The sequence below is a fragment of the Lepisosteus oculatus genome, chromosome 29 (assembly GCF_040954835.1).
Source record: "Lepisosteus oculatus isolate fLepOcu1 chromosome 29, fLepOcu1.hap2, whole genome shotgun sequence".
Taxonomy (NCBI): domain Eukaryota; kingdom Metazoa; phylum Chordata; class Actinopteri; order Semionotiformes; family Lepisosteidae; genus Lepisosteus; species Lepisosteus oculatus.
Window position 1 is genome coordinate 2,202,556 of NC_090724.1, and position 22,714 is coordinate 2,225,269.

At 42.6% G+C, this 22,714-nt stretch overlaps 1 protein-coding gene across 4 annotated transcripts in view; it reads left to right on the plus strand.

Annotated features, from left to right (window-relative positions):
• The window catches only part of csnk1g2b (casein kinase 1, gamma 2b), a 35,009-nt gene extending 12,499 nt beyond the window's left edge, over nucleotides 1–22,510 (plus strand). For 3 of the 4 annotated variants that reach the window (XM_015365713.2, XM_015365714.2, XM_069185920.1), the window contains exons 3-12: nucleotides 7,348–7,417; nucleotides 10,817–10,965; nucleotides 11,134–11,368; nucleotides 12,507–12,592; nucleotides 13,869–13,953; nucleotides 15,152–15,300; nucleotides 15,921–16,004; nucleotides 18,267–18,371; nucleotides 20,518–20,624; nucleotides 21,667–22,510. In XM_015365713.2, the coding sequence (XP_015221199.1) occupies nucleotides 7,348–7,417; nucleotides 10,817–10,965; nucleotides 11,134–11,368; nucleotides 12,507–12,592; nucleotides 13,869–13,953; nucleotides 15,152–15,300; nucleotides 15,921–16,004; nucleotides 18,267–18,371; nucleotides 20,518–20,624; nucleotides 21,667–21,721 (1,125 nt within the window). In that variant the 3' untranslated portion in view covers nucleotides 21,722–22,510. The remainder of the gene's footprint in view (nucleotides 1–7,347; nucleotides 7,418–10,816; nucleotides 10,966–11,133; nucleotides 11,369–12,506; nucleotides 12,593–13,868; nucleotides 13,954–15,151; nucleotides 15,301–15,920; nucleotides 16,005–18,266; nucleotides 18,372–20,517; nucleotides 20,625–21,666) is intronic. The other variant, XM_006639786.3, reaches the window with a different exon arrangement.
• Nucleotides 22,511–22,714: the final 204 nt, after the last annotated feature.

Sequence of the window (22,714 nt, forward strand, 5' to 3'; positions counted from 1 at the left end):
ACAGGGGCCGCTGCAGGGAGCCAGGATGTAATGCAGCGATTGCCGATTCCACATGGGGCGGGCGTTCATTAAGTTGGTATGAAAAAGTCCTCACGTTCATCTTGGGTTAAGGAATGGCCTCTCTTAGCTTGACCCTTTACCTTGATAAAAAGTCAAAATGAAGTTTTTTAAGTTGGAATCATCTGCTAATAGAAATTTTAAAACTTGTTGGGTCTTTCAGGACTGGAGCTCCTTGTCTCTCTTGTAGATTCATACATGGTTGTTTTTCACCTGTCGATTTTGTAACTGCTCTCTGCAGTACAGGGTCATGGTGGTATCTCACAGCTCTTGGGACGCCTTCGGTGTTGAGTTTTCATGTTCTCTTCCTCCAAGGCCTTAGTCTGGGTTTCTCCAGGTGCTCTGGTTTCCACCCCCTTTCCAAAGACATGCTGGCTCCATAAAGTAGTGTCTGTGTGACTGTACCTGCAGTGGACAGGCGTCCCCTCTGGGTGTAGTCCAGTCTCTGGCGGCACAAGCTGCTGTGACCATTGTGACCAGGCATGAGTGGACTCCCCGTGCTACTACACTCAGCGTCCTGGTTCCACTGGACCGGAACCCGGGTGTCTCTCCACTTTTTATTTGGTGTATTTAGTTGCAACGTTGGAGTTCTGCACCTTGAAGGAATTTTTTATCCTTTATGGACAGGGTTCCCTTTATGTTAGGCTTGAAGAGATGGACTTGTAAAACTTTAGGGACTGGTTTTTAAGCCATGGGTGAACACTATTCCCTGTACGACCATCAGTGCTGTACGATTGCATTGCCATTTGTCTTTTAAATGTCCCATCACTCTAGATATTTTTATCCCTGGTCCATTTATAACTGCTCCTGACCTTATTTTACCGCAGCGTGGCTGGCATGCTGGATAATCACTGCTTCATTTCTTGCTAGAGCAGTTTTCTGTAGGCAGCAATTGAAGGCACTGTAAATAAAACAATCATGCTCTAAATAACTGCAAGTCTGAGCTACACTGCAGTACTGTTTTACAGGTGATCATTTTCGCATCAAGTTGTTGTATCTTTGCAACAGCAAATATGGGGTTGTTTTGGTGTGGGATACCTCATTACCGTATGTTTTGATGTTTTTTTTCTTTCTCTGAAAGAGAACTAAGTTTGTTAGAAACAGATTGAACTCGTTTGCGTGTCTACTTTCATGTTGTGTTGTTGTGTTCTTGAAGGGCCTTTCACAGTATAAGCATCTAAAGGCCCTGGAGAGAAGGATTACAGGCCTTATTTGCACACTTGTGCCAGAAGTCAAATCAGTTTGTTTGTTTTTCCTGTTCTGCTGCAATTGCTCTCTTGGAAGAAATATGGTCAAGTGCAGCCATCTGATATGTGTGTTTGTGTGTTTGCCATTGATGACAATGCTAGGAGCCTCAGATAACCTCCGGGACCACAGAGACACCAGAGGCAGACTAGGACTCGCCTAAATAGGGTCACTGCCTCTCTGTTTTGTAGCGTCACACTACACGGCATGTCTGATAATCCTGCCCCTGGTCTTGAGCAGAACAGCAAGCACCTGAGACCAAGGTGGTGCCAGTGTTGCTGCTGAGAAAAGAGCAAAGCCACTCCTTGTTATTGCTTCCTATGGAAAAACACAGGATGCTCATGACGTTGCAAATTGAAGGTTCTCAGTTAGTAGGCTCACCCTGTATGACAGCAGTCTAGTCTGGACTCGGCGGTATGGTTTTTCATGGGAACTCTGAGCAGAAGATTGCCAGAGGGATGCCATACAGCCTAATAAAGACGTGAGCAGTTTATAAAAGCTTTTATTTGTTTGTTTTTGTCTGGGCTTGTTTTTCCCTGATCAGCTGTGAGCCAGTGTTGCCTCATCACTCTTTAGCAAACTGTGAACATGTGTTTTCCAGTTGTGTTCTTCACCTCTTTAAAGTGTTGAAGAAACTAACATTTTGAAGGATTTCTCTGCTTTGCCCTCTGTTCTATTGATTTCCTTGCTGTAATGAATTGTCTTCTGAGGTATTTCTCCTGGGTCAGGCACTGCATAACAGGAATACAGCTCCCCCTCCCTCCTGTCTGCCCACGCTTCTCTGGCTCTGCAGCCTGGCACAGACCTGCCTCTCTTCAGTGTGACTAAGATGAATCAATCAAGGTTGGGTTGACCCTCATGTCGTTGGCTCTTGATTAAAAAGTGCCCTTGGTTTACAGATAAGATCCCTCTTTGCTAAAACCCAGACAAGTCATTACTCGTCTGGATTGGTAGGCTCATGCTTGTGTTTCTTAAGTAGAGAGCTTGCTACTGGCAGAAGGACTTGGGGGGGCTGGATTCGGCTGCAGTGAGACTTTAATTTGTGAACAGGGGAGATCGGGCCCCAGTGTGGCCTGTCAGGCTCTGGGGAACTGCAGTTCTGATCCATGTCAACTGTGGTTTCCACGCCACCGCCACCTTTTAGAGCTTTTTTCCCCCATGTTACTACCAAGTCATCACGGTTAAAATGTTTGACACAAGCAGGATTGTCCTAAAATGTGCACAAGTTTAAAATGCGTAAATAACCAGAAGACATCAAATGCTTCTTTGCTGTTTGGGGTTTTTTTTCTGTTTGAGAATCAGACACCAGCAGCAAGCTGTTAATGACAGTCTGCATTAAAGTTAGCCTGTTTTCAGTGTGTTTTGAACATTGTCTTTGAGGCTAGTGCAGGCGTACTGAAGTATTCCTTAAATGTCATTACTGTCATTACTCTGGAACAGCACGGAGTTGTCAGCAGGGCTGTGAAATGAGGCCCAATACGAACACTCTTATTTTAACCAAATTATTGTATAGTACAAGCCTCACACAAAACAAGCTGTAAATTGTGTGGATTAATATTTTAAATGTATAGTAATGAAACTAAGATATGCAGTTGAATTTTCTGTGTCATTTGCTGAGGTCCTTATCGTTTATTTCAGAAACCTAACTGTAAGAGGTTGTAAAAATAAGCACTTAATTGTACAGCAGATGCCACTGAGGCATGATAACATAGATGCTAATCTAAACTTGTTAAAATAATCAAAAAGTATGGATTGCACTGCCTTTCCTTTTTAAAATTGGTCCTTTATTTTCATATACTGTAACATCTTTTACCACTTTGTAGTTTCGGTCAAGTGATGAGAAGAGGATGAACTTCACCTCTATAAAAAACCTTTTGCTACAGAAAGTTTTGCTAGCTTACAGAGCTTCCATCTTTATACTCCTAGAACATTTGATTGTAAGAATACAACTCTTCATCATACTTTTTTTTTGCTCAGTGTTTTGCACAAGATCGGTAGGTACATATGATTTTGTGTTTTTATATTTTACACACAATCTTAACTCAACTCTGGTAGCTAAAGGTGGTCCTGGCATATAGCATCCTAGAAGCATATGCTGAAATGTAAACCGTGTGCTCTCTGTGGCAGGGTAAAGAACTGCAATTCATTTAGTTTTATTTTCCAAGTCTCATTGATCTTGAATTTCCAGATTTTGTGTCTGCGTCATTCGGCTGAGCTGGGGTTTGCTTTGTGCGTTGCTTTTGCTGATGGCGTATAAGTAGGTGGGCCAGCTGAACTGGAATGGAGATGAAAGTGGTTTTTACTCTCAAGTACAGAGAGCCAGCTGCCCAAGACAGTGTGACCGATATTCGAGATCGGCACTCAGCCTGGGTCAAGGAGGCAGCAGACGGGCAAGAATTGTTTTCACATTTTTAACTTGATCCTGAATTTGTCAGCGATTCCTTTGTATATATTGCTTTGCATTTTAATGCATTTTTTTATTAATACAGTTGCCTCCAAATGTATCTGTACCCTTGCTGGAATGTAACTAGATGTTGACAATAGGAAAGAAAGGTTTGTCTCAAGACTTTCCAACTTTTAATAATTGAAATGTGATGAAAATGTGTGAAAAGTGGATGATAGGAACATGAGAGGAAGCCTGGATACCTTTGGATTTGGCTGCTAATAGTTATTTGACGATATCATCCAGTTTGATAGCAGCCTGGCTTTCAGTTTCAACAATATACTGAGAATAGCAATAGCATAACTGGAAAAATGAATGTTCACACTCTGTACATGTTGAACAAATTGATCTTCTGATGTTTAGACAGTAGTAATACGACTGGTACTTTGATCAAGCCTCAGAGGGTTTACAGAAGCTTTTTGGGAGAAACTGATCGTTACTGGATGTTCAAAGAGGCTGAAAAAGGAAGCCAAGCACTTAACACTGTTTTTACAGGGGAAGTCGGAGAATTTTCCAGAGATGTAAATTTAAAGAAAATAGTTCTCATCAACTGGAGTAACAGTTCTAAAAAATCCAGAAGGTAAAAGATCAACAAGGTGTTCCACTATTGACTGGTGTCACAATACACTGGGGTCCATCATCAACAAGATCAGGCATACTGGGAAGAGACTTCACCCTTACTATACACATGGATCTGTTTATTCCAGATTTGTGTGCTTTCTCGTCCCGGTGTCCTTGTGTGAACTGAGAGACTGACGTACTACAATAATTCAGGATATTTCATCCCTAAGCCAAGTCTTCTCTGTGAAGTAGTTAAAACTTGGTGACGGTAAGATAATGACAAGGTGACACCTCTGAATATACTGCTACATTGAACGAGCACAAAATCAATGTATTTAATAGGTCGTTCCCAATCTTAAGAGTGCAGTTTAAGAGAATATTTGTCGTATGAACTAGGGGGAAGGGAAGTTCATAAAGTGCCTGAAATTATTAAAAGGATGCAGGAAGCACCTTCTCTGATACGTATCTAATATGGATTGTTCGGCAGTGAAGAGCTCCTTTTCAACAGATTGTTAGGGAGTGGATAATGTAGTATATTGTATTTTGAAAGTATGCAGTTATTTTGGATGGATTTGTTCTACAGATGAAACTGGTAATCGTTAGTCCTGTTACTGAATGTGCAGTAAATACAGTTTGTATGCTTGATTTTTGTTTGCTAAAATTAACTTTGTTGCCTTGTATCAGGAGTATGAATATTTTCGGAGGCTCCTGTGTATTGTATTTTGATCCTGTAACCTGAAACAAGGTTATTCACCACCTTAACTGTGATAAACTATAGTTGAATTATACTTTGCATGTTGAGCACTTATTCTTAGTATGCGGTAATGAAAACTTTCTAATAAATTCACTCAGTTTAGCACCATGATGTCAATACTGCAAAACTGAGAAAATATAATTGACAAACAGTGTATAAGTTTTATTTAGTGAACAGCATGAATCGCTGAATAAAAGTCTCAGAAAGTGTGTGCCTATATTCAAAACCAGGGGTAGAAATCTCAGATAGCTTGTGCTCTATTATGCATTTCACTTGTTGTTGTACCAGCCCTTATGTCTCAGTGACGTCTCAGTGCTCTCTTTCACTAACAATCTTATTTGGTAGATCACTATGTGGGGCTCACGGCACATCCTGGGGTGCTGTCTGTGTGCAGTTTGTGTGGGTTTTCACCAGGTTCTCCAGTTTTCTCCAACAGTCCAAAGACATACAGGTATCTTGTCCCACCTGTGGCTTGCTGGGATAGGCTCCAGCTCTCCTGCGACCCTGAATCAGATGGACCAGGTAGAAAATGGATGGATGTGGCCCTTCAGTAGTGTTGAAGATGATCTTCTGCACTCATTTCGAAAGCACGGCCCAGGAAGCTCATTCTCAGAAAGCTGCTACCATGCTGCTGTAGTCCATTCTGAAACGCAGTGGGTGATCATAATGTTTTATTAAGATGTCTTTATTTGACTGACGCTTGTATCTCACTTGCAGCAATTGGAGGGGGTTTCTGTGCTCAAGCGTGCAGCAGCTGAATCCTACCTGGGATTTGCTTCCCCCTGCCAATTTTATAAACCGTTACTTAATCCAACATAACGACTTCTGAGTCAAGCTATTAATTGCACTCTATAGGTAGACAGGTTTACGGTGGTGCAGGGGTCTTCACACAGTGATGTGCCCGGGCTGTTTCCGTTTCCATCGTCCTTTCCGGGAATGGCCTGTGGTCTAGAGGAGGCGTGCTGGGGGTGGAAGTTATGTAGAAGCTCAGTGTTCATGATAAAGGGGTGGCCCCTGCGGTCTTGAAATCGCTGCACTGGCCACAGCAGCCTGGCTGCAGCAGGCGGGAAGCCAGTACAGTCTGAAGGCTCTGGGTCAGGCCGGCCGCAGTGTAGGTGTGTGATCGAGCCAGAGCCTGCTCTGCTTGCGCTGAAATAAACTTCCACAGCCAAACCTTTATTAACTTGTTTCTTGATTCTTGTTTTAAATTTCGTCAGGTGCAGTTAGCAACATCCTAAAATGCTCAGTATGTCTTAACGTGCTGAAGTGTTCTGTGATGTTCCTGGAGCGAGGGGTTTGTTTTAAAGGGTGGAACCCAACGATGAAGTTTTTACCATTTCGCCGAAGTAGTATTGGGGGGAAATGTTTCTGCCTGCTGTTTAAGCAAGGTATCTTTACTGTAGTGCCAAGCAGTTTTTCTGTTGCTGTATATCATGTGTAATAATGACTGTAGTATTGGGAAATACCCGCCTTGCCATTAGCAGAGTTTTTAAAGGGCAGATGTGAATACATTTTCCCATTATGTGTTTGAGGATGTCCTGTAATTCACTTCATCTGTTTCCAGCTGTTTCCTTACTTGTGTCTGTGTTCTGAATATTTCTTTAATGATTCTGTTTTGTTTGTTGTGGTAACCTGTCTTTCTGGGGAGAAAGGTAGCCTCTATAAAAACATCTTTAATTTGATGACCGGGCAGCGGTCAGCATTGCTGCCGTGGTGCCCTGGGGTGCTGTCTGTGTGGAGTTTGCATGTTCTCCGTGTTTGATTTGGTTTCCTTTGGGCGCTCTGACAGTTCAAAGACGTGCTGGTAGGTTAGTTTCTTGGACAGTTGGCTCTGGTCTGAGTGTGTCTGCGTCTGCGGTGGACTGGCTTCCTGTCCAGGGTGTGTCCCGCCTTGCACCCGGAGCAGGCTCCCGCTCCCCTGCAGGCCTTACCTGGGAGAAGCGGTAAGATAACGATAGATAAACACATGCCAGGGCAGGTTTGTAGGGCTGATAATCCTCGGTTTATTTATTGCGTTTTACCTGCTGTTCAGCTTTCTTTTCTGTTGCTTAGTGAGGTTGTGACGGATGTATTAATGTGAATACAGTCTTTGTCCTTCTCGGCTCTCAGCCCTGATCTGAAAGAATGATGTACACATGTGATGTTTTTGTGCAGGTGAAACCCATTTTGTACTGGCTCCAGTCTTCCATATTCAGTCAAGCCTACTCTATACCTGTTGGTTTGCTGTCTCAGTCTTCTGAGACTGAGATGACCGTGCTGATCTTGTGTTTTTGTTTTCTTCTTTCAGGAACCCATAAAGTCCAGGGCACCACAGCTCCATTTGGAATACAGGTTTTACAAACAGCTGGGAAATTCAGGTAAAGGCAAAACATCTGTTCCTGCCAGAACAGGAAGTTCTCTCCATGATCTTGGCTCAGCACCTGATATTCTACCTGCCTTTCCAGGGTCTTCCTTTTCAGGCTCCTCCCTGTCCGGATGCTTTCATCTGGAGGCTGTAGGTCTCATTCTGATCCAGCTCTTGTGAGGAGAACTGAAATGTCAGAGGAATCAGTAGTCTGGCAAACCCCAGCGCAAGTCTCTCGTTCTTATGACTGCATTTGATTTCCATTTTGAGTTCATTGGAACAAAAGAGTTTCTAAGTTGGAATTTCACAGTGCTCGTCCTACACTACCAGTGATTGAGCTCTGGTGTTGACAAAACAGTAACATCCATTTACAGTGCAAATTCTGGTTTTGAGTTGGTGGGGATTTCAGTGAGCATTATTTCAATGAGGAAATAATGAGGATGTGTTTCGATTCTGTGTTTTAAAGTCCGCACGGATTCTCATTCTTTGTGTCATTGGCTATTTCAGGCAGCTGGGGCTTTCGTTGGTTCCATTTGCCAGAAGCTATTTTTCGGGCCTTGAAGTAGGGAGGCGCTGCCTGCCTGCCGTGCAGTTTCAGTGTTTGATGGCAGGCTAAGGGAGGGCGTAGAGCTGTGGTTACCCCGGACTCACAGCCACTAGATTGCTTCCCAGACTAGACCAGCACAAGCTGCCGAGCCGCGTTGTCGGAGCCCCTTCTTCACCTCTACTATCTCCGAAACTTCTAAAAACAACTTGTGAACCTCATGCGTAAAAAAACATTAAATTGCATAGAGAGAGAGAGACCTGTGCGTGAGAAAGAGATGTGTATATACAGTATAGATAGAATAATCAATTTAACACTGGAAAATAATTCATTAGAGAAAAACAGATTATGATGGATTGCAGTGCAATCTGTCTTCTTCAGCACTTAGAGAATTATACTTTTTAATGGAGCACTTTGGCTCTGGGTGATGAGTTTTTGCTACTGAAGAAACAACACAGTGTTTTTGCGTCTTTTCCCAGACTAGTACAGAGCTGATATCTGCCAGTTCTTGAGAATATGCATGAGTAACAAACCCGAGTACAAGGGCTGTAGTGTCTTAAAATGCTATTTATAGTTGGCCTTCTCAACTCAGCCCTGCCGCTGATCTCTATCTGCTCAAACTGCGCTGTGTAGCAGCACAGCTGCCAGAGAAAGCTGGGAACACCTTCCCACACGGCATGAGGTGTTGCTTATCTTTGTAGCGGCCGCGCTTGTTTCTGTAGCAATCTGATTTTTGCTGGTGTGGATTTTCATTCCCGTCTTGCTCAGTTGAACATGTAATGTTATCGTTTTTTTATCTTTGTTGTTGATCACAGCGAAGGCTTGAAAGCAGAAGCAGTGATGGCCATCAGATTCACTTGTTCAGACCAAACTTGGGCAATTTCGATTTTGTTTTGCAAACAAAGTGTCTTGAAATAAAGGCTGGCTGGGTAGACCTGCAACAGTGAAAGGTCAAGTCCAAATGATTCAGCTTACTGGCTGATTTTATCTATATTTCACCTGGTCTAGTAAATTCACTTTGACCCTTAGCTCAACAGTAGACCATCAGTAAGAACTTGAGACTGGTCTACTTCAACAGACAGAACAGGAGACATTAGGCTATGCATTTCACAGTGTGCTGAAGTAAACCGTGCTCTATAGCATTTCATTTTGGTTGCTCTGAACTGCTCCCAAACAGTAGTACTTCAATGCTAAGACAAAGAGAGAAAAGAGCATGCGATTAAAAAGTAACCAGGCAGAACTATGCCATTCCTTAGTGTTTATGATCAACCATTATGTTTTTATGTGAAGTGTTGTAAAATTCACCCTCACTTTTTTTGTAATAGATGTGAATTTTGTGTGTTCTCTATTAAAAAGCATTCATTTTTTTTACATTTTCTGCAAAAGCTTTTCCTTTAAAAGCTTTTCCTTTAAAAAAACTGCATTCTAAATAACGTTTAATGTAAATTAAAGTATGACAAAAAACAGACTTTAATTAACGCTGTTGCACAAAATAAACGTATCTCAGAATTGTCAAAAACATGTTTCATTGCATTGAAAATATAAATGTACATTAAGCAGTTTTCCCATCAGTTTCCATGTTTCTTCATGCATGTAATGGACCTGTGGCTGATGTGTGAGAGAATGCTTTCCAGTGCTAACGTTCCTTAAATCAGCCGGAGACAGGGAAGTGAACTACATTGGCAGGAACACAACTAATTAGCTTGTTTTACTCATGAGATGCTCAGTGACAATTACTAATTATACGACTAATTAGAAAGGACTGCTGAGATGGACTCACAAGCACATCGGCTCCACTTGTGCATATTACAGGCTAACCACTTTATGAAACAGGATGAGAGTTTTTGTGGCGTTAAAAATAGGGCAAAGTGCAGACTTGAATTTTTAAGTACTTATTTTTATACACTACAAAGTTAAAGCTCTCTGAGTTTTACAAGAGCCTTTTTTCAGTATGTCTCATGCAGCTTGTGGTAAGTTGAGATATCACTTCCTGTTGGCTAGAAGCCCTACTCTTAGGTACGTTACCAGAGTAAGAGACCCAAACCGGTTCTGAAGAGTTTCTTTACAAGTAGATTATTGCCAAGTATGGTAGCAGAGGTGCCTAGGTTGTTTTTAGGTTGTTAACCTTCGTTATTATTACATTCTTCATCTGTATTGTTGAGCTGCTGAGACATCTGCTGGAACGGTGCTTCCTAGCATTTAGCAGCTAGTTTTTTTTTGCATGTAGTTTCTGTTTTCTGTTCAACAAGAATTCCCTAAGAAAATCAAGCTTGGAAACAAAACTGAAGGGGCAGGAAAGACAGCCTCCTTTCAGGGTGATGGAAAAAGTGACGGTGCTTATATCTGAAGCCTGAAAAGGATGTGCTAAAGGAGGCTGAAGCCCCCTGCTGTGGTGACGTTGCTAAGCTCCTAAGCTCTGGCTGCCCAGTGATATACACCGCGCATCTGTCTGAGGAGTTAGAGAGCACTGATTGATGTGCACAAGAGCCCGGTCCTGGGGGCCGTGGAACTTGCTGGAGATTAGGGCACAGCGCGTCACTCTGATCTGGGAGAGCATCCAGCTCTCTGGAGGCCATCGGGATGAGGCAGTACATCGTAAACGCAGTCATTTCACTCCACTAGGTTACTAGTGTCTTAGCGCCGGCTCTGCAAAACCAGGCCTTTTGAAAGGAGGGGCTCCTTCCCACCTAGTGTAATGGTAGCTCTGGAGATGTCCAGTCACTCCTGGAGGGGGCTGCCTGATTCTTTCAGAAGGGGCGGGGCGGTGCTTTTCTGTGGGACTCTGTGAGTCTTCTTGAATGTTTACGTGCCTGATTGTTGGCCCAGGAAGTGACCTGAGTGGGTGCGTCCTGTGTTTCTGTGTTTCAGAGGGCATTCCTCAGGTGTACTACTTCGGCCCATGTGGGAAGTACAATGCCATGGTCCTGGAGCTGCTGGGGCCCAGCCTGGAGGACCTCTTTGACCTCTGCGACAGGACCTTCTCTCTCAAGACTGTCCTCATGATAGCCATACAGTTGGTAAGGGGCTTTGAAGTCCGCGTTCTCCTGATCTTCAAGCGCAGATTTGATCGTTTTCCTTGTCTAGATCACCGAAATCAACGGGTCGGGCTCAGGATAAGAGAGGGAGAGACCGCCGGGAGCGCAGAGTTCTGAAGCACTATTCTGGTTTTCATGGCTGCTTTTCAGATAACGCGGATGGAGTACGTACATACCAAAAGCTTGATATACAGAGACGTCAAGCCGGAGAACTTCCTGGTGGGGAGGCCGGGCAGCAAGCGGCAGCACACAATCCACATTATTGACTTTGGGCTGGCCAAAGAATACATCGACCCCGAGACCAAAAAACACATCCCCTACCGGGAGCACAAGAGCCTGACGGGCACCGCGCGCTACATGAGCATCAACACCCACCTGGGGAAAGGTGAGCCAGAGCCAGGGCCAGCACAGTGCCCACTGAGGACGCCACGCCGCCAGCAACGCGTAGAAGCCAAAACAAATTGAAATGAAATCCAGTCGGCGCTATTTTATTATTTTAGTATGACAGCTGAGGCGTTTTGAAATTTCAAGAGAAGTTCAGCACCAAATCATGTCATTCTTTTGGAAGGCTTTTGTGGTTCATAGCATAACTACGGGATTAAATGTCTTGAGATCTGTCTAGTTGTTGCTTCCGTTCCCTGACTTGCATAAGGGTTCGGTTCCACGGGTCTGTGCGTAAGCTGAGTTTCACGAACGTTGGCAGCGATCCTTTCTTTACCATTGTGTGACCATAGAAAGGTACCATTTCTGATGTTTATAATTTAAAAAAAAAAGATGCTTAATTTAAAAATGAATACCCAATAATTAGAATAATGATGGAATCATTAAAGATAGAAAAGAACACACTGAAAAAATATCCAGTCAATAAATAGTGACAGGCTGAGGAAGCCACACATGCGCTACTGACCAGATCATACTCACTCCTCACTATTCGTCCACGGAGGAAGTTGCCGCACTAATTTCTCTTTGGGTATCTAATGGCAACTTTCTGTAATTCAAAAATTTGATTGTGGGACCTCTGGGAAGTTTTTACATAAAGCCAGAGTTATGTGTGTCGAGTCTCAAGTAACCCAAGGAGAGAGAGAGTAAGTAATTGTTCCAGGAGTAATATTCTTATTGCTCTGTGATGTGCATAGTATGGAACAGAACCCAGAACCCTGAAGTCTTAACGGCAGGATATCTGAGTCCTGAATCCAATGTCAGGGTTCAAACGGATTGTTGCCAGTCCGGTTTCTCGGAGATCTGTTTCTAACAGGGCTTCAGGTGTCATGGAAACGCTCTGTGAGGTGACATATTGTTCTTTTCACATGTAGTGTACTTTGTGAAAGCCAGCCTTAATCCCTATCAAAATAATTGAATTCTATTAAGTTATTTTGAAATAATCTAAGAGATTTTGTCTTGCACATCAAGAGGTCATAAATGTATAGCATATATAACAATAACAGTAGTACAGTACAACAACAGTACAATACTGTGGTACAAAACACCATTTAACTTAATAATGTTTCTTTTTGTTGTCGCAGAGCAAAGTCGAAGAGATGACCTGGAAGCACTGGGGCACATGTTCATGTACTTCCTCAGGGGCAGCCTGCCGTGGCAGGGTTTGAAGGTCAGAGAGGGGGTGGTTGTGTGCTTCTGTGCAACCTGCCAGTGGAATGGCTAAAAAAAAATCATTGCAGCTGAAATTCGAAGCTCTATTTTGAGGGTTCTGCCACATTGTCATAATTTACTAGTGAGGACGTGAAACATTGTACTGAAAGGCATCTCCAAAGCTTCTCAAATTACAGGTTAAGGGGAGAATTTAGGAGCGAAAAGAGTTTTTTTCCTTAGAGAAGTCATTGGCCAAACCAGGAGTAAAGGAAAGTCTGACTGCAAATATGTGAAAAAAGCCTTTGTTGACAACAGTATACTGCTGCCATCACCACCATCATATTCTGCTGAATGGAAGGTAGTTTATGGATTAGATTTTAGCAGGTGTCTGAATGTCCATTTAGAAAATAACACAACAGTGCAACAGAACTTCAGCATCTACGTTAAATTAATGAAAGAATGCTACTTCACTGTACAACTGAATCTTTGTGTGAACCACTGTCTTGATACTTGATAATGATACTTAAGATTGACTTCTTTGCCAGATATCAAAAACAAGGTGAAATGGTACTTCCTTTGCTGACCTTTATTTTGTGTGCTTCAGCAAAGTAGTATCTCTGTCAGCAGAGATGTTAATCTAAGGTTAGCCATTTCATTTTCCTCTGCTGCCTGTTATCGGTGCTGTGACAGTGCAGGTAGTGGCACTGGTGAAAATGACTGAAGCCCATATCTTTCTGAGGGATCTCCGCACACAAAAGAGCCACAGAGATAGGGGCTGGAAGGGCCCTTAGAATGACTTCAATGTCCAAGACGAATTTGCTGTTTTCATTTCTGAGCATTTCCTACATTAATGAGGGGGTAACCTGGGCAATTATGTATCCCAATGTTAACTTGAAGAACAAGACCCCTCATGTTCTTGCAAAAGAAACAGCTGATGATCCCAGGCAGTCATAAAGGTCACAGGCTCACAATGTACAACATTTCCCTTGAACAGACACAAGCAGTTTCAAATGGAGTAATCCTATTTACATTACAAAATTGTCCAAGGATATCTCTACGAAGTTTGTTCCTTGTAGATAAAGGGGAAAAATACATAAGCAAAACAAATGATGATCTTACATTTGTGGCTGTGTGCTCTTTTCAGCTTTGAACGTCTGCACCTGCACTACTTCTCCAGATGTGCCCAGAGTTTGGGAGCAAGTTAAAAGCAAAAGATCTGTAGGGTTAGAAGCTGGTAATATGTCATACATGAGAGAAAAAACTTCTGAAAGTGTGCATTTTTTCTTCCATTATAGGCTGACACACTGAAGGAACGATATCAGAAAATTGGCGACACCAAACGGGCGACTCCTGTTGAAGTGCTTTGCGAAAGCTTCCCAGGTTTGAGTTGTTTCATCTCTTTGTAAGGGCATGAGCTTTTATAGACTGATAAACAGAAAATTAAAGAAGAATCTATGGATCTGTTATGTGGATTTCACACAGGAAAAATAAATGTATTCTCTGCTCTAATGGCTTCACCTGAGACCTGTGACATAAATACCTACATGTATGTGCAACTTTACCTTTAAAGACCCAGGGATGTGCAGACACTACTTATGTGTTACTATAACTAAATATTAATTGGTGGTAATTTAAAGCCACTAGAATGTTAAAATAAAATCATGAGATTTTTTGGGGAATAAGAAAAAAATACTTTCAGGAATCTACTTTCAGACACTTTCCAGTGTTAAGATTCCTTACATACTATAAAGCATTTCTCACCTGCAGTATTACATGATTTGTGCTCCTTACTGATCGGGCGCAGTCTGGATATGGAAAGGGAGTATACCTGCACATAACTCCCATTAAATCTTGTCACTTGCTTGATGATCCCATCTTGGTAAAACTCAGCTTGGGTTGGTGAATAGATAGAAATACCCTCACAAAACAGCAGAGTGACAAGGATGCCTGCATTCTCACTAAAACTATAATCTCCTTTTATTTAATAATGACATGCATTTTCACACCCAGCTGCAGCCTGCCATACATGACAGAAATTGGGAGAAATGTTTGTTCTTCCTGCAGACCTTGATTCCTCTTGTGACTCTTGCTGCCTTAGAGAACATGTGAAAGTTAAAAAAATGTCTTGTGCCTGAAATTATCTTCGTTTATGACTTTGATATAACATTAGTTTCTGGATTCTGGCATGCTGTCATGATTGGTATAAGACCCAAAAACTATGCATCTGGTTATCTTATTAATAAAGGTGGCCAGAGGTGAAGACTGGGGTTTGGGTCAGGTTTTTGGATAAACACGTCACCATCTTCAGGTTCACTGGGGTAAATGGTATCATTATAGTAACCTTTCTAGCCCAGTTACATATGGCCAGTTCTGCTACGGCATTTTGGAATTATTTCTTGTTTATTTGCAAAAAAATGAATCTGATTGTGACAAGGTAAAACAATTTGATTATGTTGTACATGTAAAAACAAGCCTTACACCCATCATCACCCATCCACCTGAGCGATCTAAAAGATACTGTGTTCTTCCTGTGTTTCACTGAAGAGTTTGTTTTGTTCTCTTCTGTTAATGATCACAGAGGAAATGGCTACTTATCTGCGCTATGTGAGGAGGCTGGACTTCTTCGAAAAACCAGATTATGACTACTTAAGGAAACTCTTCACTGACCTCTTCGACAAGAATGGCTATGTCTTCGACTATGAATATGACTGGGTTGGCAAAACACTTGTGAGTTACAGATTTGACTTTCTTGATGCTAATTCCGTGACCATTTTAGGGAAATGCATAAAATCTCTTATCCAGTGGGCAGCAGGTAGTGAGAGAGCCTGATTCTCTTTCAGTATGGCCGAAACGGAGATGCACAATGCGTCTCTCAGTGGCAAACCTTTAGGAACATAAACCATTGTGTTGTCCGTCCCTTCGGTGTGGACAGACGTTTTGTGTTTGTCCAGGTTTTATCATTCTCACTGAGACAGGTTCTCTCTGCTGAGTAAATCTCCACTCAAGCGTTAAATGAGGCCATTTGAACAGCAGGGAGTGATAAAACCCCAATGACAAGATTCTTCAGAAATGCCCCAGCTGAGTGTTCAAGTGTTGCAGCTGAGATTTAATCTGTTAAGGGTTGCCTCACTGAGCTTGTCACAAGTTGCTGTCATTTGCTAATGCCAACATGCAGTTGGAATCGGTTCTCCCAACAAAGTGATCTGCAGCTGTAGGATTGTGATACAGATCCAGAAACCCAGCTCTAGATTGCATAAGGCCTGTCTAAGTGAGCAAGTATGGTTCAAGCTGTACCGAGGACTCGCCCCTTGTCAGGTCTGTAACCTGTCGTTTGTTTGGTTCTGCAGCCTACCCCCATTGGTCCTGTCCACAGTGACACGCCCCTGCCGCCCAGCAACAGAGACAAAGCACAACAGCAGACCAAAAACCAGGTGAGTCTGGTCAGCTCTATTAGTAAGAGATGTTGTGATTTCACAGGACAATTTCAGTACAAGAGTTTTGTTATTGATGGTTTTATTGAAGTTCAGGTGTGTTTCATAACACAGTTACTTTCTTCTTTCACTGTCTGAATTTACAGGATTAATAGGATTAATCCAGGCAGCCATACAGTCAGTCTCTAGATGAACTTTTTAACTTATTTTTTTTGCTCTCAATTTTGAAAATGAATTTAACCATTTTAAGGTTTCGTATTAACTGGCTGGAATTGTTTCCATTGCAGACTACTTTCTCTTTAGAATGTACAGAAGATTTTCACATTGATTTCATTTCACGTTGTTGGTTTTACATGCAGTCTGTGTGATCCTGGTGCTGTTGTTTTTTTTCCCCACAACTGTAGAATTAGTACTCCTTGCATTGTTTTACTGTCTGTAATCTGTAGTCCTCGCTTCATGCGTGTAGATACAGTAGGACTGATGCAGAACTGTATAGCTCTCACTAAATGTACCCTACCTGCACATTCTCACCCCTTAAACGGCCACTACATATCTGCTGTCACTGCGCGTACCTCTTCATTCCCTGATGGAGTAGACTTGACTTCCAATGATTAATTCATAAGTGCTCACTGCAATTAGAGTTACTCACTCTGATCTTGTGTAGTTCATTGATTGAGCACATATGACTCGGGATTATTCTGTCCATTTCTCTACCCAAGTTTACAGGGGACTGCTAATTGTATCCCAGAGTTTCTCAAACAGAAGACCTAATGTACATGCCCCTTTTGCGCTTGTGGTTTATTTGTACTGCATTATTTCAGTGCAGTTGCTAGAATGTGCTTTCCAAGAGCTTGTGCTTGAAAACACACTGTTGGACCGAACCATGCTGGTACAGTGGTGAGCATTGCTGCCTTGCAGTACTTGGGCCCAGAGATGCTATTTGCGTGGAGTTTGCATGTTCCCCCCATGTTCGTGTGGGTTACCTAAGGGTGCTCCAATTTCCTCCCACAGTCCATACTGGCAGGTTAATTGGCTGCTGTGCAATTGACCCAGGTGTGAGAGTGTGTGTCTGGGCTTGTCTGGTGTGTGCCCTGCGATGGACTTGCATTCTGTCCAGGGTGTACCCTACCTTGTGCCCGGTGCTTGCTGGGATAGACCCCTGTAACTTTATATTGGATTGTGGTTATTGAAAGTAATGTGATGAAGATGATGATGATGGATCAAACCACACTGAAACCACATTTATGATGCAGAAGAAAACGGTCTGAACTACCAGGGTTGAATCCACTATACTGAATTTGAAAATGCTAACTTCACTTCAATGCTAAAGTCACCTTGCATGTATTTGACATATTACTCTCCATCCCTGACTGTACAAGGAGCAGTCATGTGGTCAATGTCAGTTTGGTAAGCATGGAACGGACCCTGTTTTGTGCTACACTTCACCTGACTGCTGTTTATTATTTTGAACACCTGCACTGTCATCCTGTCGCCTCTGTGATAGCCAGCACGGTTCCTGCTGTGTTTGGTTGTTCGTGTCATTTGTTTGGCAGAAAAAAATAGTTCTGCCGATACAAATGATTGTATTAAACAAGCTGTTGAGTTGTATAATGTAAAAACAAATGTCAAAGGTGTAGCAGGAACTTTATTATAATGTAAGAGCTTTTTATTGGAACTTCAGAGATGTGTATTCTTGAATATGAAGTTAGGAGGACTTTTTATTTCCAGAATTCTCAAATATTTTCTCTCAGGGTCTTAACTTCTGCAGAGAAAAATCAATTTACGTTCTCCTTGAAAGCCCTTACACAAAAATGAGAAGCATAGCTAACAAATATCAGGATTTCCATCACCCTTCTTGATCAGGTGATGACATTAGTGTAAATCAGTTCTGTGAGCACTCCAATCCCTGCTCCAGGGTATTGATGCACTAGGATCTGACACTCTAGCACTTTGTGTTTGGCAATGAAGTTGTGTTCTGCATTGAAATGAAACCAATGAGAGAGAGAATGGAATTGGACTACTATACAGTATTATCACTATCCACTTTAATGACAGAATCTACCACGAAACAGATGTTACATGTAGGATTTTGGCACTTTTTGGTCCTTCATCTTTGCATGTTTTATTTTCTCTTTGTATTATTCTAATAATTAACATGCCTGCTATTGCATGTCTTTAATTTTTTTTCTTTATTCCCCATTAAACCACCTTTTCCCCCTTCTCCAACTCCTCACTACCCCCCACGCCCTGCTATTGCGCCAGTCTCCCGAGCTCAAAGGAACCTGTGAGTCCCAGCCCACTCCAGTGACCAATAGGGAGCTCCTGGGGTCTCATCTCACAGCCGATAGGCTCGGGGGCTCTGTCCAGGTACTGCCTGTGTACATGCAGCATGTGCCAGCCTCTCTCTGCATGCTGCATGCCCTGCTGACAGTGTGTAGTCCATGTGAATGACTGTCAAACAGCAGGAACCACTAAGACAAGAGCTGTGCCATCTGTAATCATAGATTTCAAGACCCTCTTTAGCGGAGCCAAACATGTTACCAGTATTTCTTTAAAGCTATTTCTTTAAAGGTTAAGGAATGTAGCTTAATATGTATTAAGTGGTTAATACATATCAAGACTGGTGGTTATCCTGACATTTTTAAAGACTAATGAGCCTCTATTTGTATAAAGAGAGACAGAGATGTGAATAAGGTTGTATCCATTAGGATGGATGACTCAGCAGTGCCCTCTGTGGGGCCAAGTTTAATTAACCTTAAGGATGTTAGAAGTAGCAGTATCAAGTCTCTAGGAGTTCTTTAATAAGGCTGCTAACCTTACGGACCATTTCGGTTAAGGAGCCAATTTCAAACACTAGAATTCCCAAACATGCCATGTTTGTCACAGAACTGTACTTGATCTTTGTTTTTCTGTGGTGTGATAAAGCCTGAAATGGCCTGGACGTGTGAATGTATGTCTGTGTGCGAGAATTCCCAGTTACTGAGCACACCAAGCTGCCACTGCCTGCGTCAAGCTGTGCTTCATGTCTGGCTGTGTTAACTGGGCTGGCATCATCAGGAACATGAGGGAGGTTACAAACCAGAGGAGGCCACTTAGTCAGTCTGGCTTGTTTGGATGTTTGGGTCCAGCTTTTACTAGAAGGAAGCCAGGGCAACACCTTTGACAGCCTGTTCCAGACTCCCACAACCCTTGGTGTAAACATGTGCCTCATGATCTCGGCTCGAAATGTGCTTTCCATTTCTGTCCTCTGTGTCTCGCTGTCGATTCTGAGGAGGTCCACTTGGTTGACTTTATCCAGGCCTTTGAGGATTTTAAATACTTGAATCTGGTTCCATCACTCTTCAGAACTAAAAAGGATGTATTTTTACCCTAAATGTCTCTTTGGATTTGTTGGCAGCCAGTCACTTTTAATTGAGTTATGAAACAAGATGCTTTAGCTTTCTGCCTCTTAACTCTGCGAAGGTGTCATTGATGTGTTAATATTGTCCTGGGCTTAAGGCATGTTTTGAAATGAAATTACTGTTCTTTGTGGAATTTTAGTTTGACACAACTGTTATTCTTGTTTTCTTAAAGAAGACTGAATACATTTTCAGTTCTGCAAATGCTGTACAAATTAAAATGAATAAAGCTCATTGTGCTTGATTTCCCCCTGGTCATTTTTTTAGAAATGCATCATTCCTTGTATGACAAATCAGCTTTAGAACTGAACAGAATAAGCTTTGCCAGTGTTTTTACAGGCTTGAATACACACCGCCATCTGGTGTTATCTTTAGGGAACACACCTTCTGATCCTGAAACTGGTTCTTGAACTGATACCATGCGGTGTGTTGTTCTGCAGAGTAGGGTCAGGACGCAGTAATTTCCTTTACAGGAAACAAGATTTCTTAATATTAAAATGATTATTAGAACTGTGATAACAGGAATCGCCTTTGAGGATTATGAAATGCGAAAACTTGTCAGTACTGTGGTGGTCACCATTTCCCCACCTGAGGGATGTGGAGAAAAATGCAGGGACATTGCACAGGTCGTTCTAAAATCTTCTGTTTCTGGAGACATAAGAATATGAGACAAGTTGCAAATGAGAAGCCATAAGGCCCATGTAGGTCAGTAGCTAGTTGCTCTGAGAATCTTGTGAGGTTGTGTCTTCTAAGAAGCCAGGGTATCATCTTCCGGTGTGGCTTGTCCTAACTCCCACAGCCAGGGTGTAGTGCAGTGCCTGTTCGCAGTTCAGTATGTAGTGAGTTCTGCTGAGTTCCTGTTAACCACCTCAGTCCTTTGTGATCTGAAGTGCGTTGTGGTTTCTGTGTCGGATTGTCTGTAAATTGCTTCCGTGGACGAAATGCTCTGTTAGCCATTCTGTTTCAAGTTGTTTAAGTCTGGTTCAAGGCTGACCTGTGAACCCTGCTGGATGGTGTGCTTTTAAAGAACAGGTGTGGTGGGACGGAGGGATCCGTATTTGCCACTGGAGTTCCTGCTCTTTCACTGCGGTAACCTGTCTTCTCCCCTCGCCCAGGTAATGAGCTCGACGAACGGGGAGCTGAACGCCGACGACCCCACGGCAGGGCACTCCAACGCCCCCATCACTGCCCCGGCCGAGGTGGAGGTGGCCGACGACACCAAGTATGTTCTTTATTGATCGCTTCCGAATTGATTTACCTGTTTTTTTAACATTTAGGACTTTTGGATTTGTACTTCTTCATGTGCATACCTTTTCTCATGTTTTAGTTAGCGGTCACGCTGCTACAAGCCCGTCACAGGGTGCCTGCTCTTGAAATTGGTGCGCTGTGTGAACACATGCTCTAATGTGTGCTCTGCCAGGCCATGCTCTGCCTTTCTTGCTGTGCTTTTAGGTCACAAGGGCTAGAACCCTTGTGTCACTCAGCCCAGATCTCAGTTACAGCATCACAGGCCCAGAGCCCCCGAACCGGAGAGACCCAGGAGTTTCCCATGCGCCTGATCGACACATCAGATCTCGGCGGTCCTGGCCACAGCTGGCTTTACTGCACAATTCGGGTCAGAGCTAGTGATCTGCAGGATGCAGGGCGTGCCCGCCCTAAGCCCTGTTGTTTTTTTTTTTTACTGGATACTGAGTTTACAAACCGAGTCGTCTTGTTGTAAAGCAGTCCAAAATTTTAGATCACATCTGAGATGAGACTGTGGGCTCATCTAACAGGAGTTCTGTCTGAAAAGCCGGTTTGATTTGGTAAAGCAGAGATCACTGATTTAATTTGTCTTCTGTGAGATGGATTCCCCGGTTTCGTCTTGCCAGCACTGGTTGTTTTCTGACAAGTATTCTTAACCCCACCACACATCACCAAGCTCTTCGGTTTGCTGGACCCCCTTGATCTAAGTATTTTTACCAAGAGCTGCATCAGTCCTACATAAGACATTTTAACTGTGGATGCAGTGAGACCCCAATGTGAAAAAAAGCAGATGAACTGATAGTCACCTAGTGCTTATGATCCTCCTCTGTTCTGTGCTCCTCCAATTGCTGGTAATAGCACTGAGATGAGGTGACTAACAGCTAGTGATTCACATCTAGGGCAAGTGGAGAAATAAACCTACTCATTGTTGATTCCAAAAAAATATTTAAAAAACATTTAAGTGCTGAAGAAATTCCAGATTCCAGATGTTTATAATGTTTTATATATCTCCTACCCAGGTGCTGTTGCTTCTTCAAGAGGAGAAAGAGGAAAGCTCTTCAGCGACACAAGTGAAAGGCCGATGTCAGGAGAGAACTGATACATTCTGGTTGCTGTCGACTTTTAAAAAGGACGCCCTCGCGAATCCGTCTTGTGCACCTCCACCGTGCACACGGGAACACAACCCTTCTGGCCGCCCGGCGGGAGAACAGACTTTGCTGTTCCTTTTTAAAAAACAAATCTATGGAAAAAAAAACAAAAAAGAAAACGTAACAGTAACTGAAACAAAACACAATACCTACGTGAAAAGATGCTGTGTTTCTACATTGCTGTATCTTAGAATCCACACGACGCATTAACTGTACACACCCGTTGATGGGGGGGGCAGAAAGTGATCAGACAAAATGAACATTTGTTCCATAGAGCTAGTTCTTAACGTGGGATCAAATCGAGAAAATGAACTGTGCTAACGATAGCTCGATACAAATCACTGCGAGGAATGGAGGAATTTCATCTGCATCAGAATCGGAATATGTTATGTAAATTCTGTTTTTTCCTTTATTATTTTTTTCTAATTTAAATTCAGTTGTGTTTGGCTTCAGCTCCCCGAGTTGAAATGGACTCTTTTACTTTCATTGTGTAGTGTTCTGGAATTCAGTTTTTTAATTTCTTTGGGGGTATTTTTTTCTGTCAATGTGGACTTTGTAGCACAGTCACTGGCCTCAGGTACTGTGGAAGAACGAGGGAGAGTATGAATCTCTCTTCTTTAAATTGCACTTTTGGAGAAAAAAAAATAACAGTACGGAATTCTGGGCTTGAAATTAACAAAAAAATAAAGACTGATCTAGGAAGATTCCTAAACAAGGCTGATCTCTGTACCAGGGTGATTGTTGGTAAATCTCTATGGTTTCCTTTCACACATCAGACATTTACCAGGATTCATAGCTTGTGCCTTTTTAAAGTGAAATGTAAAAAGCTGAAGCGCAGCACAATCAACTTTTCTCTGAAATCTGATTTGATCTGTGAATTGTTTTTCTGAGTATCTCTTCTCTTGTGATTGTTACTGCC